Here is a 12959-nt window from a genome sequence, read left to right as displayed (position 1 = left end):
TACTTTTTGTCCGCTCTTATGTAACAATTGTTTTATTTTTTTGTACCACTTAACTACTTACAGGTCACCTGGCTAAACAGAAACGTTCTGAGCCAGATTGGTTCATTTCAACACTCTAGATTCACAGTATAATTGTCGTAGTAAGGGAACCGCTCGTGCTTAAGGGAAGGGTTGTCATTTTTTTGCCTAGCTTATTGTAAAAAATTCTCTCTTAAGTTCGTCTCGCTTCAGGTTTATACGCAAGAAGGCCAATCTATGTATATACTTAGAAGTTGATCATAGGATGCCAATATACGATGTTTAAGGCAGCGGTTGTCAGAGTTATTGCCGGGTTTGTTCAGAAGTGTAAGAGATCTGTCGATATACAGATAGGTCCAAAGGGTTTTCTCGTTGTAGCGAGACTCCTTCGGGTCTCGTCTAAAGTTGAATGCAGATATTTATCTGCAAACGCCGTTATCGCAGTCGAATTGGTAACCAATCGTCTTGGTCATGTTTCTGTTAATCTATTTTCAGCACCTTGCGAAAATCTCTTTTTTTGTATATTTATGAACACATCCCTGCAACTGCAGGATAGAACTTGTCTAAAAAAATTGAGAACATATTTGTCTACTTAATCCTTTTATCCTTTAAGCTAGCTAGCACATCGGTGCCATACTTCCCCAAACATTCCAGGGTTAATAGTAAGGGCCCATCATTCTCTTTTGCTCAACTGTTATTTCTTCGTAGATGAGCGTTACCACAGGAAGGTGGCGCTAAATCATTGCGGGTCATAGAAAAGGCTGACTGTTGCGCTTCATAGTAACACACGATAAGTTACTAATTAATTAACGGTTTTATAGTGGAATGCATTTATTATTAGATTGATACGCCTCGTGTTTTTAAGAAGTTTCAGGCCTTGTGTTAATTATCTTAAACAGGTTTGTCTGGAGATTACGAAAAACAATACTCATATTCTGCATGCACCTGTGACAAATGTGCGTGATCTCGCCGTATTTCTCGGCCGCCTATACAATGCTTACTTCGCGCCGGCCAATCGGATCAATTGGTACTACCATGAAACTTCACATAGCAACCTGATTCGTCTACTAGCGAGTACGTGGCATTACAATTCGCTATAAATCTTCTATCGCTATAAATCTAATAAACTTTCTGCTTCGCCTTCAGTGACCTGCGCAAAAGGGTCCGAAAATTGCTTAAGTGCGAGTCCTTTGTTACTTTATAATATAGCTATATTGTAATATATAATAATAATATACTATAATACTATAGCTGGCAGCGACCTAAGTTTAAGTGCAGGCTGATGTAGAGGTATTTGTTTTCATTTGAAGACGCTAGATGTACAGAAAGCATGACAGAATCGCTCAGTGTGCATAAATATACGGTTTTGCTAATGAGAATATCGCGAATATCCTAATCAACGTTGCAGATAACCTGATGGCCCTCTTTTGGAGCTCACAGTTTGGCTACCTGCTCATTACAACGACGCTTGTAACAATTGATATATATTGTTTCGTTTGCTCACACGATTTTTTCAACAAGGCGCGCCTTCTTCAGGCTGGACTTCGAAAGACCGCCTTTTGGATCGGAATCATTACATTTGCTATCATTAAAAGTGCGTAGTAAACGAAACGTCCTTATATGCTGTTCTAACATGCGGCATAACCTAATATGTGATTATATTCATGAATATGTTATGCGACATGCAAGCTTCGACTGCTATAATACATTAAACAGGATGACACTTGCCAGATGACAAGACATGCCCAACCGTAGTTTGGTGACAACAACAGGCATAGTTTAGAGATTCCAAGCGTCAAATGTACCCTCAAACCGTTCAATTTAGGCAATTTTTTCGAAGTTGCACCGTGTCCTTATAGACATGGCTGTCTTGTGGCATCTTTTTTCAGCAATTCTTTTTTTAGAGAGGAGGAGTCCATGCTCTGAGTGACGTGCAAATCGTTTTTCGTATGTTCCGCACATCTTATTTAATAGCTGGCTTAACCTAGCAGCCCAAGGCGCAGTAATTTAGGCACTAAAGCTTAGTAAGAACCCTTTTTGCCGCTTAACATAATGTTAGCATTTGAACATCGGAGTATGAGACGGTTAGATTGAAGCCTGACGCCAATCGTATACCGAGGTACTTTGACCAAAAATCGTAGCTTCATAAAAGAAAAATTATAGAAAAGCGCAAAATCTCTTATCTTAGACATAGTTGGCTCTGAAAAAGTTACTTTCAAAATATTTTAAGTTATTCTATCGGCCATGACTAAGTTTAGTCGAAGTTAAAAAGAAATTGAAAATAAACAATTAAACAAAAAACCAGATAAGAAATTACAAAAAAGTAGTCCAACAAGCAGACTTTATAGACAAAAATTTGAAACTTTTTGATAAACCCTAGATTTTTCTGTGACTTCTAGAAGCGTTTTCATAGGACAACGTGTAACAACCGCTAATTTAAACCCTTTGGCTTATCATAGATCCAAACGCTCCGGTTTAGAGTAGCTCAACTTAAATTTCGTGGCGGTATCCGCCTGATACTTCTAAAATTACTTAGTGCGTCTCTTACTATTGGTATATATTACAGATAAGTGTTTTTTTGCTTGAGAGAAATAATTCACTTGCTAATTTGTGAGATATAATGACTGGCTTCCGTGAGAGCTATTACATAACAATTACTGAGAACAATTGGATTTATGCGTATAACTAAATAAATATAATAGCTTTCGCCGAGCTATAGTTAATGTAACGCGGACACGCTTCCCGTTTCGACCCTTCATAGTTACTGAACGATCGCTTGTTGAAGGAAGTAACGCAGAAGAACCGTTGATTTGCAGACGGACTTGTGCTACTGTTCTTCGAATTCAGAATGGTCACGCTGCATATGAAAATCCTCCTGAACTTAGAAATGCTACGTAACTTTTCTATGAAGGTCTGTGAATTTTCGAATACTTGGACGTTAGTAGCTTGATTTTTCGGAGGATTCCGTTATGAATGTACTCAAAACTATAGTTTTGCATGACAGCAGATTTTTGTGGTTCATTGCCATGATCATGGGCGCCATACCTACCAGTTAAATCAATCTAACCTAGTAAATCTATACTAATTGCTAATATTGTAATGGTATGCTACCCTTCTAAGGTGCGTTAAATGTATACGTATCCATATTAACTGTTGCTTTCTAAAGAAGACGTAACAAAGATGCAAAAGGTTGATGCAAAATAGCTGTCTGAACGAGCAACCGGTGTTCTCTGTTAATGAAACTGTGACTCTGCCCATAGCAGCAGCAGCAGCAGCAGTAGCAGCAGCAGATACACTACGATTCTGAAGTCAGATGAAGACTCTTATAATGACTAGAATAAGATTCATGGCCAAGCATTTCAGAGCATTTAAAGTTGCCTGTCATTGCCACGTTCCACCTTTCTTCTCCAGTATCGCAATTAACCATTGCCTCAAATGGGAATCCTTACGTTTATCTTACTGCTACATTCGACTTATACGCACACAAGGTTATGGCTCAGTGCTATCGTGTCTCAAGCTAATGGATCGGACCGAGCGGATCCACTTATTTCCATGTTTGACTAGTTCTATTTGTGCTCATTATTTTCACTATAAGTTACTCACGACAGAAACTAAAAATCACATAGCGCATTTTGGCAGACTAAAAGGGCGTTCAGATAAATTATGTGAGATATAATATTCACATGTTAAAGATAACTGAAAGAAAGCATTTTTGAATTCTCAGGTTGGGACCGTATTTCTGAGCTCTGGGCTAGCTGGCATTACGTCAGCGTTTATTTCGACGTTGCCGCTCAGACGGTGGCTGCGGCATGATCTATTGCCGATGCTGTTGCTGATCAATCTCGTCGTCAGCATTTTACTGTTCCTTGCCGAGATATTCCTTTATGAAATGGGGTGCGATGTTACAGTATTTCTACTCGGAGCATCAGTAATTCTACCGGCGTACCGTTCGTAAAATCTTTTACTTGTGGTTAAATATCCTGTTGAAGGCATCGTTCGCTTTGTATGTAGATGTTTAGGATTTAATGCTATTATCTAACCTTATCTGTCTAGCTGCCTATTGGAAAATGAGAATTGCTTTTTTTTTTTCCGGTGTTGTCTGTTTCTCCTTGCGATATTAGATATGGTGCTCGTTCTGCGCCGCCTGCATATATCGATATTCCTTTCCAAAGCTTGTTTGAAGCCTGATATCACCGAGATCATTTGCCCATACTATCCGGCGTTAGCTAAGCATTGTTGCGCAAATACGTGCCCGGCCGGTGATCATAGCTGTCTTGCTTGGAGCATCGACGCATATAGCAATTTACGTGCAGACCTGCCAGGTACGCTTAATTAGAAACGACCACATTAGTTCAAAGTCACTAAAACGATCACCTAGACAACCAAGGAACAACACTTTACCGTTAAAACAAATATCTGTATAATCAGCACACCCCCGGCTTATGTAGTCACTTTAAAAAAGAAAATCTGTTTTAATTCATTTTCACGATTCCAACTATTACGCTTTCAGTAGATCCACTGGTGCCTTGATGACGATTAGGTATTAAGGCACTTGCCGGTATTTACGTGCAGGTACGTGAATAGTTTAATTTTACATATTTTTTTTCAATGAAAAGTATATCATAGAGAGCTGAAAAAGCAAAAATGATACTGAATCTTCCTTTTCTACAGTATCAAGTGGCAAGATTGGAACGATTCCTAGCATGGTTTTTCCGTGGTCTATTTTTTGCCTGAAAGTACAATCAATTGATGGCACGAAGACAGGCATACACCAATTTCAAATGTTATCAATATTTCGTGAGCTGATACAAACCCAGAGGCATATCGCTGTTTCAATTTGTAGTTCAACTAGATGGCTACATGTGAACTTACGGAATGTTGTCAGGTAGAAATTGAGGCAATTGAACTCTCTGGTAACTTCTCCTCCATTGTTAAGCGTTATTTATAAGTAGTCTAACACACTTAAAGGGCTCATGATCGGACTGAAGATAGTCTACTTCTTCTAGGGTAAAAAACTGCGTCCACTATTTATCCATTTATATGTCACAGCCAGTCACATGAACGATTGTGAGATTACGAAGACCCTAGGGTACGTACATATCAAAATGATTCATCGATTGTAAAACATTACATGATAGTAGAATATCGACTCATAAATTAAAAGCGCAAAGATATACACACTTACATCTAGATGTACTTGAAGATTTAAATCACTAATTTGATATCTACTAATATTAGACTAAATTGCGGTCATATGTTTTTTGTCTTTTCTTATATTTGGAGGCTTGGATCGAACAGTAAGTACCGTCATTCTCGTAGTGCTGCATATAATTTTCTACAGCGTACAAATCCTGTCTTCACGGTATGCCTTGCGAAAAACAACCCGCTGCCCTGGGGCTAATGATCCCGAGGTAGCAGCCCAGATGCGCCTTCAGAAGCGACAATGTCATGGTGACTATTTCAGTATGATAGAAAAAGAGGACGTAAACCTAATTAAGCCTCATTCTTGGAACGGATTATTGCTTAGAAATGTATGCATCTACGAGGAGGGCCACTTCGTGCTCAAAGATATCAACTTTTCAGCGAAGCCTGGCGAACTGGTTGTTGTTTTAGGAAAGAGCGGTGCGTTTATCAGATTATTTATAGGGGACAATACGACAGGGTAATATGTTTCTAGCGACAGAGTATCGTTGACTAACTTTGCACGATGAATATTTTTTCTTCACTGAAACTATTTCTTACACTTTCGCTTACAAATGATTGACAGATAAGTAGCAGACATTTGAATTTTCTAAGATATCCAAAATATAACTTACATATACTTACATTTGAGTATTGCTTCAAAGGCTGTCGGGAGAAATCTTGTTGGGCTGAGTTATCTGAGTTGTTTTCAACAGACCTACAAGACGCTAGAATACTTGTATCATCCGCCCTTTGTATTCGTTGCCATCTTGTTTATCCCTTGTATCTAGGAAATCGCATTTTTCTCGGTCAAGCCATATTGCCACTTCATCTATTGTATAGTACTAGCTTATAGAGTACTACATAGGTCGAGTTTGAAACGATTACATACATTTCGATGTAGCAGTTACCTAGCTAATTCTGGAAGCCTTCTAAACGAATCCAGACTTTGTCTAAAGTTCATTTACTATGGAAAGAAATTCGCGAATTTTGGGGTGGCTGAACATTTGTTTGCTATTTATCAGTACATTGGAAATGTCCATACCGTGGAGTCTAAACACCGTTATATTTTTTAGGTTTTACCCGTACCACCTTGTTTGAAGGCATTGCTGGAATTCTGGACTTTGACGATGGCAGTGAGGTGTATATTTCCGGACGCCGTATTCCTCTCGAATTTAAGCATCGTACCCTAATCGGCGTTGCTCATAGTACAGATAGATTGCCCGACCAAGCGATCGTTGAAGATTATCTTAATCTGTTCAACACAATTCGCGAAGTTCCAGGTCCCTGGCAAGGATACCATCTCGAACTTGTGATTCGAGTCTTTGGACTTGAGGATGTACGAAAAATGTACGTCTAGCATGTTTTTTTTTTCAGTTTTTAAAGTTGATAGTGTTGCGATTCAGTTACTTGTAGCAAACAAGTTATGACCCAGAAGTTGGTTGGAAATTAAGACATCGAATTTCAACCAATTTAACGACCTGGCCTCTCTAACCTTTCAATACAATATTTAGAGGCTTAGCATTAGTGTTAACTGATTCTTAGTCGTAACAGAAGGACCGTCGGTGTTACAGTCGATATAATGCTTATAAGAAATTTCACAGGGCACTGCCTTCGGCTCTATTGAGCTTGCTATTGAAAAACAGGTACTTTAGTACACACTTCCTATCACATCTTATCATTTTCCAAGTATATGTGGTATTTGCTAAAGATTTATAATATACAACCGTCGTAATGCATGAGTATTGTGATGAGGCTGTGGCTGTGTGTTACCATTGACTTCTTCGTGTGTCTGCAGGGCTATTGAGTCGATATCGCACAGTAAGCGAAAACTTGTGGCTATAGCCTCGGCGTTCATTGGAATACCTGCGCTAATAATTCTAAACGATCCGCTTGATTTGGTTGAAGCACAGGACAGGGAGCGTATCTGCAATGCCATTAACTCGTTGAAGTCTAAAGGTTAGTGGTTTTTTTTTCTAGAGAAAAGTCAAACCTTCTATAATAGCCGCGCTAGCACGCACATGGAAGAAATCTTGTAGAAGAAAACGTGTACTAGCTAGCAGCCATTATTACACGTGATCGGCCAGAGGATAATAGTACTTCACTGCTAACGTGATATCGTCTGCTAAGCAGAAAGCGTCGTCAGCGTGCACAAACTGGTACGAGCCCAGCTATTTGGTCTCATTCATACATTTCTCATCTAAATTTAGGCAACGCATGTTCGTCTGGTGTGTTATTATTTCATTTCATAGTATGTGTATCATATCACTAACAGAGAAGAAGAGCTCTACGCACCTAAGGGATTGTTGTCCTGAATATATGTAAAATATGGGACAGACTTTATCTCGTCTCGGGTTAACCTTGAAATGCTTAACGGCTACAAACATATGAAAACGACGCCTTACGTTTAAGGTTACTCCTAGGGCACAGGTGTAAGTGGAAACATATTCCGAGGGTTTGGGCCAGATGTAAACGTACAGTTAGAAAAAAAAATTGCCTCACATGAAAATAGATATGGATGAAGGGAGTATCGCTTGTAGTGTCGCATGACTCCCAGGTTTACATATAAAAGTAAGTGCTACCCGACAAATAAGAAGCAAGGTAAAATCTATATATCTGTCTCTATATCTTTGGCCTTTTTTCAAGTGGCAGACCTTTTTCCCATCATTAGATGCGTCGCGCTGAATGTGTACTTGTTTTGTTATACTATTTTTATTATATTAGTCGAATAAAAAGATAGAAGGCTATCATTTCAAGAAGCAGCTCATTCGGCTGTCCGTGTTCAGCCTTTGTAGTTTTGTTCTGTTATGCTCAATGGGCTTCCCGATTGCTCAGTAGAACTGAAATTATTATATGATAGATTTTCATCTTTGTCTGTTAGATTCTATCATTTTGGTGTTTTCGTCTTCCCTCGACGATGCGTTGTCGCTGGAGTTGGATCGAGCTGCCGTTCTCGCGGCCGGGGAACTCGTTACGATTCGAACTTTGCCTGATCTTCTGTCTATTGACATAGGATACCATATTATTGTTCGCCTAAACGCCCCGGTAGTAAATGATACAAAATGTACGTATTAAATATCTACGATTGTCTCAAATCGAGAAAGCTGTGTGCCTCATACACAGTTAAAGTCGAAACTTGATTTTTAATGAATAACACTGATTTATAGATGATTCGTGGATAATTAATAACAGTCCGTCAACAAATTCTGTATTTAAATACGTATCATAAAACAAGCGAATTGAAGTATATATTTATATTAAATAAGTATTATTAAAATAAGAAGTATATTAAGTCCTGCGAACACAGCTGTAACAGAACTATTTGTATTCTGTAAGGTATAGCTATTACATATCATTATACAATATGTACTACCTCGTGTTCATTTTATCTGCAGATGCGAACATACTCAGGCAACAAAGAGATTTTGTCCTCAAAGTTTTGAGCGCCAAATTTCCATATGCAAGGCTTGTCCTGCAAGCTGGTAAGTATCGCAATACTTGGTTTTCTTCTTCATAAATGATTCAAAACATTCGAAGCACATACGGTTGCAAAAGTTCTTGAATGTTTCAGTTATAGAGTGATATAAAAGAAGATCATATAATATTCTATAATAAATTGGTATGTTCGTAATGCATAGGTGCATTGTGTGAGTTTCACATACGGGGCAAAAATGTAACGTGTCGAAACATTAATGAAGCCAAACGAACCATTATAGAAACGCTTACATCAGCGCAAGAGATCAAGATCGGCTACGTGTCGGGAAAACGACGATTACTTTATCTCATTGATGCGCTTACTAATAAAAATCACCAAGCTGATACTATCTGACTTTGACGCAACGGCATCAATTGGATACTTTTGTGACGTATATAACTGAAATCGAGCTTGTTTCATTATTTGTTTACATGATCATAGTCTAAACTTTTGCAATTGAGTCGATTTGTCAAGTGTTTAAATAAAGTTCAATAAATAAACGTTATTTTCCGTCTACCTTGTTCTGTTTGGTTGGTCCTGCTATGAGTGAAACCTGTCAAGCAACTGTTAGTCAATAATTAGCCACCAATTAGCTAGAAACAGCTTATAGGGCGAGCTCCAACGTACGGATTACTGAAATTGACGTGTTTAATAGTCGTAAGGGTTGCGGCGGATGTTACAGTTAAATAATTAAGATTCTTGCTGCTAGGAACGTAGTCTAAGCACTACAATGCTATAAAAACATTTTTTATGCAGGAATAACTATTCTTTACTTAGCATTTAGGTTTCGACAGAGCTTATTGTAGATATAATAAAAACTTACACTACCGAAATAATAAGAAAAAAAGCAATCTAATGTAATACTAAACAAACAAAATACCTACATAATACTATTAGCTTACTAAACTATGGATTATCTTGTGTGGACTAAAAAACGAGGTGTTTTTTCTTGACTTTCGGGCTAACAATGTCTTTCTATATTTTTTTATTATGAGCTTTTCTAAAAGATTGTATTGCGACCCCCTAGGCATACGTATGCACGTATGTACGTGCGTACGTATGCCTAGCATACGTAGTGTAAGAAAACTGCGAAAATAGGTTATCGCAGCTTCAATGATCATGTACACGAAGCATCTTGCGACAGGTACTAGAACGATATATATAAAATAAATTATATTACTCTGTTAAAAACGTGTAGTGTACCTTGGTGCATTTGGTAGATTTAGCAGGTAGGTGCTGTCTTATATGTTATTAGATTATCTAGCAAACAAAGCTAAAACATCAACCAGCTAAAAAGGACAGTTCATTGGTACTTTTTCGTGCCGAACCGCATATTTCAAACGAGATAAAGCGTTCTCTGTTGCACTGCTAGAATATAGTGTCTAATTTAGGAAACCTATTCGATTATGAACAGTCGTGAAAATCGGGTCAAGAAAGGTGAAAGCGATGGTGTGGACGTCGACTAGTGTCGGATGGACCAAACGTTCTATCATTCATTCTACAATCAAGGATATTGTTTCCTCGTGAAAGCCTTAGCTAAAGAGGAGACGATTGCTACGACGGTTCTTGATCTGACCGGCGCATATTTTCCTATTGCAGCCCCCCGACCGATATTTACGTCAATAAAACGACAACGTCGCGATATCATTAGGTCCATTCGCGCTTTAGGAGCTTCCCGATAGGTCGAACAACGCATGCCTAATTATGGAGGACTAAGGTATAGACGATAAACGAATGATGGGTGCATCGTATTGGTCACGAGCTCTCTCTTTCTTTCTCTATCGTCGGTCATAACTGTCAAACTAGGCGGCATTGGAATCTTTATAGTGCCTTAATATATGGCCTTAATTTCCTAGCAAAGGATGGCGTAAGTCAAAGGAACCGTCAATAAATTACGTTCCGATTACTGAACCGTTTCAAAAGTAACAGCTTAAAAGCGGTCACTTATTTTTATATATGTATTAACAAACTAAAATCATTGGTCTAATTCGTATGCCTGTTTTGGTACCTGTTCCGACGCTAATACCTCACAATCATTGACTCGGTTTTTGACGGAGATGATGTTTTCTATTTGTAGAAGCTTTTCTTTGTTCGATTCTGAACACCTAAGACAAAAACATATAACAGATATTGTAGCATTCCTTATTGACATTATTTTCTGTTTTATAGCGTTCTATTTTCTGCGTTTTCTGCCCGTGTCTAGCGACCAGGGAAAAGTTCCGATCGTTATTTATACCAGAAAAACTATCGACGGCCTGATTCAGCGTGTGCTGGCATTTAAGGAGCATACGATAAAAGTTTGCAGGAAATTAGACTGACAAGAAGGCCTTGAATCGCATGGCTTACTATAATCTGGTGTGCGCTTTTATAGGTAACATCAACTTCCATAAATTCTAGTGTAAAGTAAAACTGACTAACTTGAACATATGTGCCGAGACAATGTGAGGAAGCTTCATGCTTGATTCTAGACAAAATCCAATATTGGAGTTGGGAAAGCCTATGTTGACGTTAGTGATACGATGTAATCCATTTGAGCTGTGGCGCCAATTCTCTTAGCCCTATAGACTTTACTGTTCGGTATTGCGCGTCGCTATGATCATGCAATCAAAGGAGTCGATACTCGCTCCGACAGGTTCTCCATGTCAAATCTCCTCCAAACACAAACAATTTTGTTATTAATAAACTAGTACTTCAATTGAAACTTAGAGATGTTGAACAGTATCAAATTAGGTGAACGATAAAACATAATGATGACGCTGTCTATTCACAATAGCGATAACGAATCTCTACTATTTGAAAAATGGATATAATTTACATGGTTCGTGTGAGCCACGTAAAATAAACGAAGCTTTATTACCTTGCTGCCATGTTTGACATAGAATGGTTTAATTCTACGCTTAGAGAAAAGATCCAGGCAAATTAAAGAAGAGAAAAGTGGCTTTGGAGAAGCATGCAAACATTAACTTAGAAAAAAACAGCGTATATAACATAACAGTGTTTTGCATTGCGATCATTGGAAGAGGGGGCTTCATAGTAATAGTCGTACGTGCTGTGTAAACTGCAGTCGTCCAGACGTAATAATGCCGTTTTTTTTCATATATATTATGTCCTGAATTAATGTATAAATGGTAAAACGGCAGGGAATCATGGGAAAGGTCACTTTCCTGCAGCGATAGTTAGTCCAGCATATGGACAGATGGGATTCTTCTAATTAGCTATAATCTCAAAGGTAGTGTTCACAAGAATCACACACTTAGGATAAGGAATCCTCTGAAACCATAAGGCTATTTTAGAAATACGGATACTCAATTAAGTACGAGCCGTACTCAATTAAATAGAGCCTAGTACGCCGAACTATACTAGGATCTATTTTTTTTTTATACTGTTTTAGGTCACCGCAATGACGCGCTCACATGTGCTTTAGAGGTCAAGCTTTAGGCAACCTGTAAAAAAAAAACATTTATCCCTAAAAACACTATCATTTGGTTTATGGGAGCTAAACTATGAAGTCTCTAAGGTTTTGGTATAAATCTATATATTTAAAAACGGTTGTTTAGGCCGCATTTAAAAGCCATCGTTATAGATGTGCATACAATAGACAAGATTTTCTCCGACATCTTAAAAGCACGGGTTTTCCGCAGAGGCACTTCAGAGCATCAGCTCACCAGCTACGTGAATGGCACTTTTACCTAATATTTATTTAATATTATTTACTAAACGGAAGGCGACCTATCAAAGTAGGAAACACTATACGTAATTGTGTATGTATGACCTCTGCTCGACAGGCTTATAGTTTGCAAATGACTTACACCTAAATGTTTGATGGTAACGCGAATCTTTGTTGTAAATAAGATCATTACGACTTTACTGTCAATGCTTTACTAAGAACTGTGTTCTCGCTGGAGGAGTTCAAGCAACGTAGATTCTCCCTGCAATTCTATAAATCGTGAAAATACAACCAACAGCATTGCCTAGACTCTTTTCGGTGACCAATTTGAAATGCAGAATTAAACAATAGTTCCTACTATGGAAAAACACCAAGAGCATAACTGATACACTACCCCATTGCGTTTATTATCTGTGAAAATTTAAGGTATTTTTTACTAGGCGAACGAAAATATTATACACAAAATGATGTTGCATTGTGTTCTATTTTTTCCAAAAAATTAGGTCAAATAGGACAAGCTGTCAGCTTCCATTGTCAACTGCAGTTATACGAGTAGCTTACCGCGTCAAACCATATAATAATTGCATAAATAAATTAACCAGATTCTATACAGGTTTT

General features: G+C 38.1%; 1 protein-coding gene and 1 long non-coding RNA gene across 4 annotated transcripts in view; one reads left to right on the top strand and one right to left on the bottom strand.

The window, feature by feature from the left end:
- LOC111246188 (uncharacterized) overlaps window positions 1-9186 on the top strand; it is a 32501-nt gene extending 23315 nt beyond the window's left edge. For all 3 annotated transcript variants that reach the window (XM_086985577.1, XM_022795382.2, XM_022795381.2), the window contains exons 19-29: window positions 918-1092; window positions 1427-1612; window positions 2835-2929; window positions 3743-3965; window positions 4140-4340; window positions 5302-5640; window positions 6276-6549; window positions 6998-7158; window positions 8081-8263; window positions 8595-8681; window positions 8838-9186. In XM_086985577.1, coding sequence (XP_086841703.1) covers window positions 918-1092; window positions 1427-1612; window positions 2835-2929; window positions 3743-3965; window positions 4140-4340; window positions 5302-5640; window positions 6276-6549; window positions 6998-7158; window positions 8081-8263; window positions 8595-8681; window positions 8838-9028 — 2115 coding nt within the window. In that variant the 3' untranslated portion in view covers window positions 9029-9186. The remainder of the gene's footprint in view (window positions 1-917; window positions 1093-1426; window positions 1613-2834; window positions 2930-3742; window positions 3966-4139; window positions 4341-5301; window positions 5641-6275; window positions 6550-6997; window positions 7159-8080; window positions 8264-8594; window positions 8682-8837) is intronic.
- Window positions 9187-9650: 464 nt separating this feature from the next.
- Window positions 9651-11318, bottom strand: LOC147757007 (uncharacterized). Its single transcript, XR_015324592.1, has 2 exons — window positions 11093-11318; window positions 9651-10779 (listed from the first exon to the last, which is right to left on the bottom strand). It is a non-coding gene; the product is annotated as an uncharacterized LOC147757007 (long non-coding RNA).
- Window positions 11319-12959: the final 1641 nt, after the last annotated feature.

The sequence above is a fragment of the Varroa destructor genome, unplaced genomic scaffold (assembly GCF_002443255.2).
Source record: "Varroa destructor unplaced genomic scaffold, Vdes_3.0 BEIS01000003.1, whole genome shotgun sequence".
Lineage (NCBI taxonomy): Eukaryota > Metazoa > Arthropoda > Arachnida > Mesostigmata > Varroidae > Varroa > Varroa destructor.
This window is presented reverse-complemented; position numbering and strand designations above follow the sequence as displayed.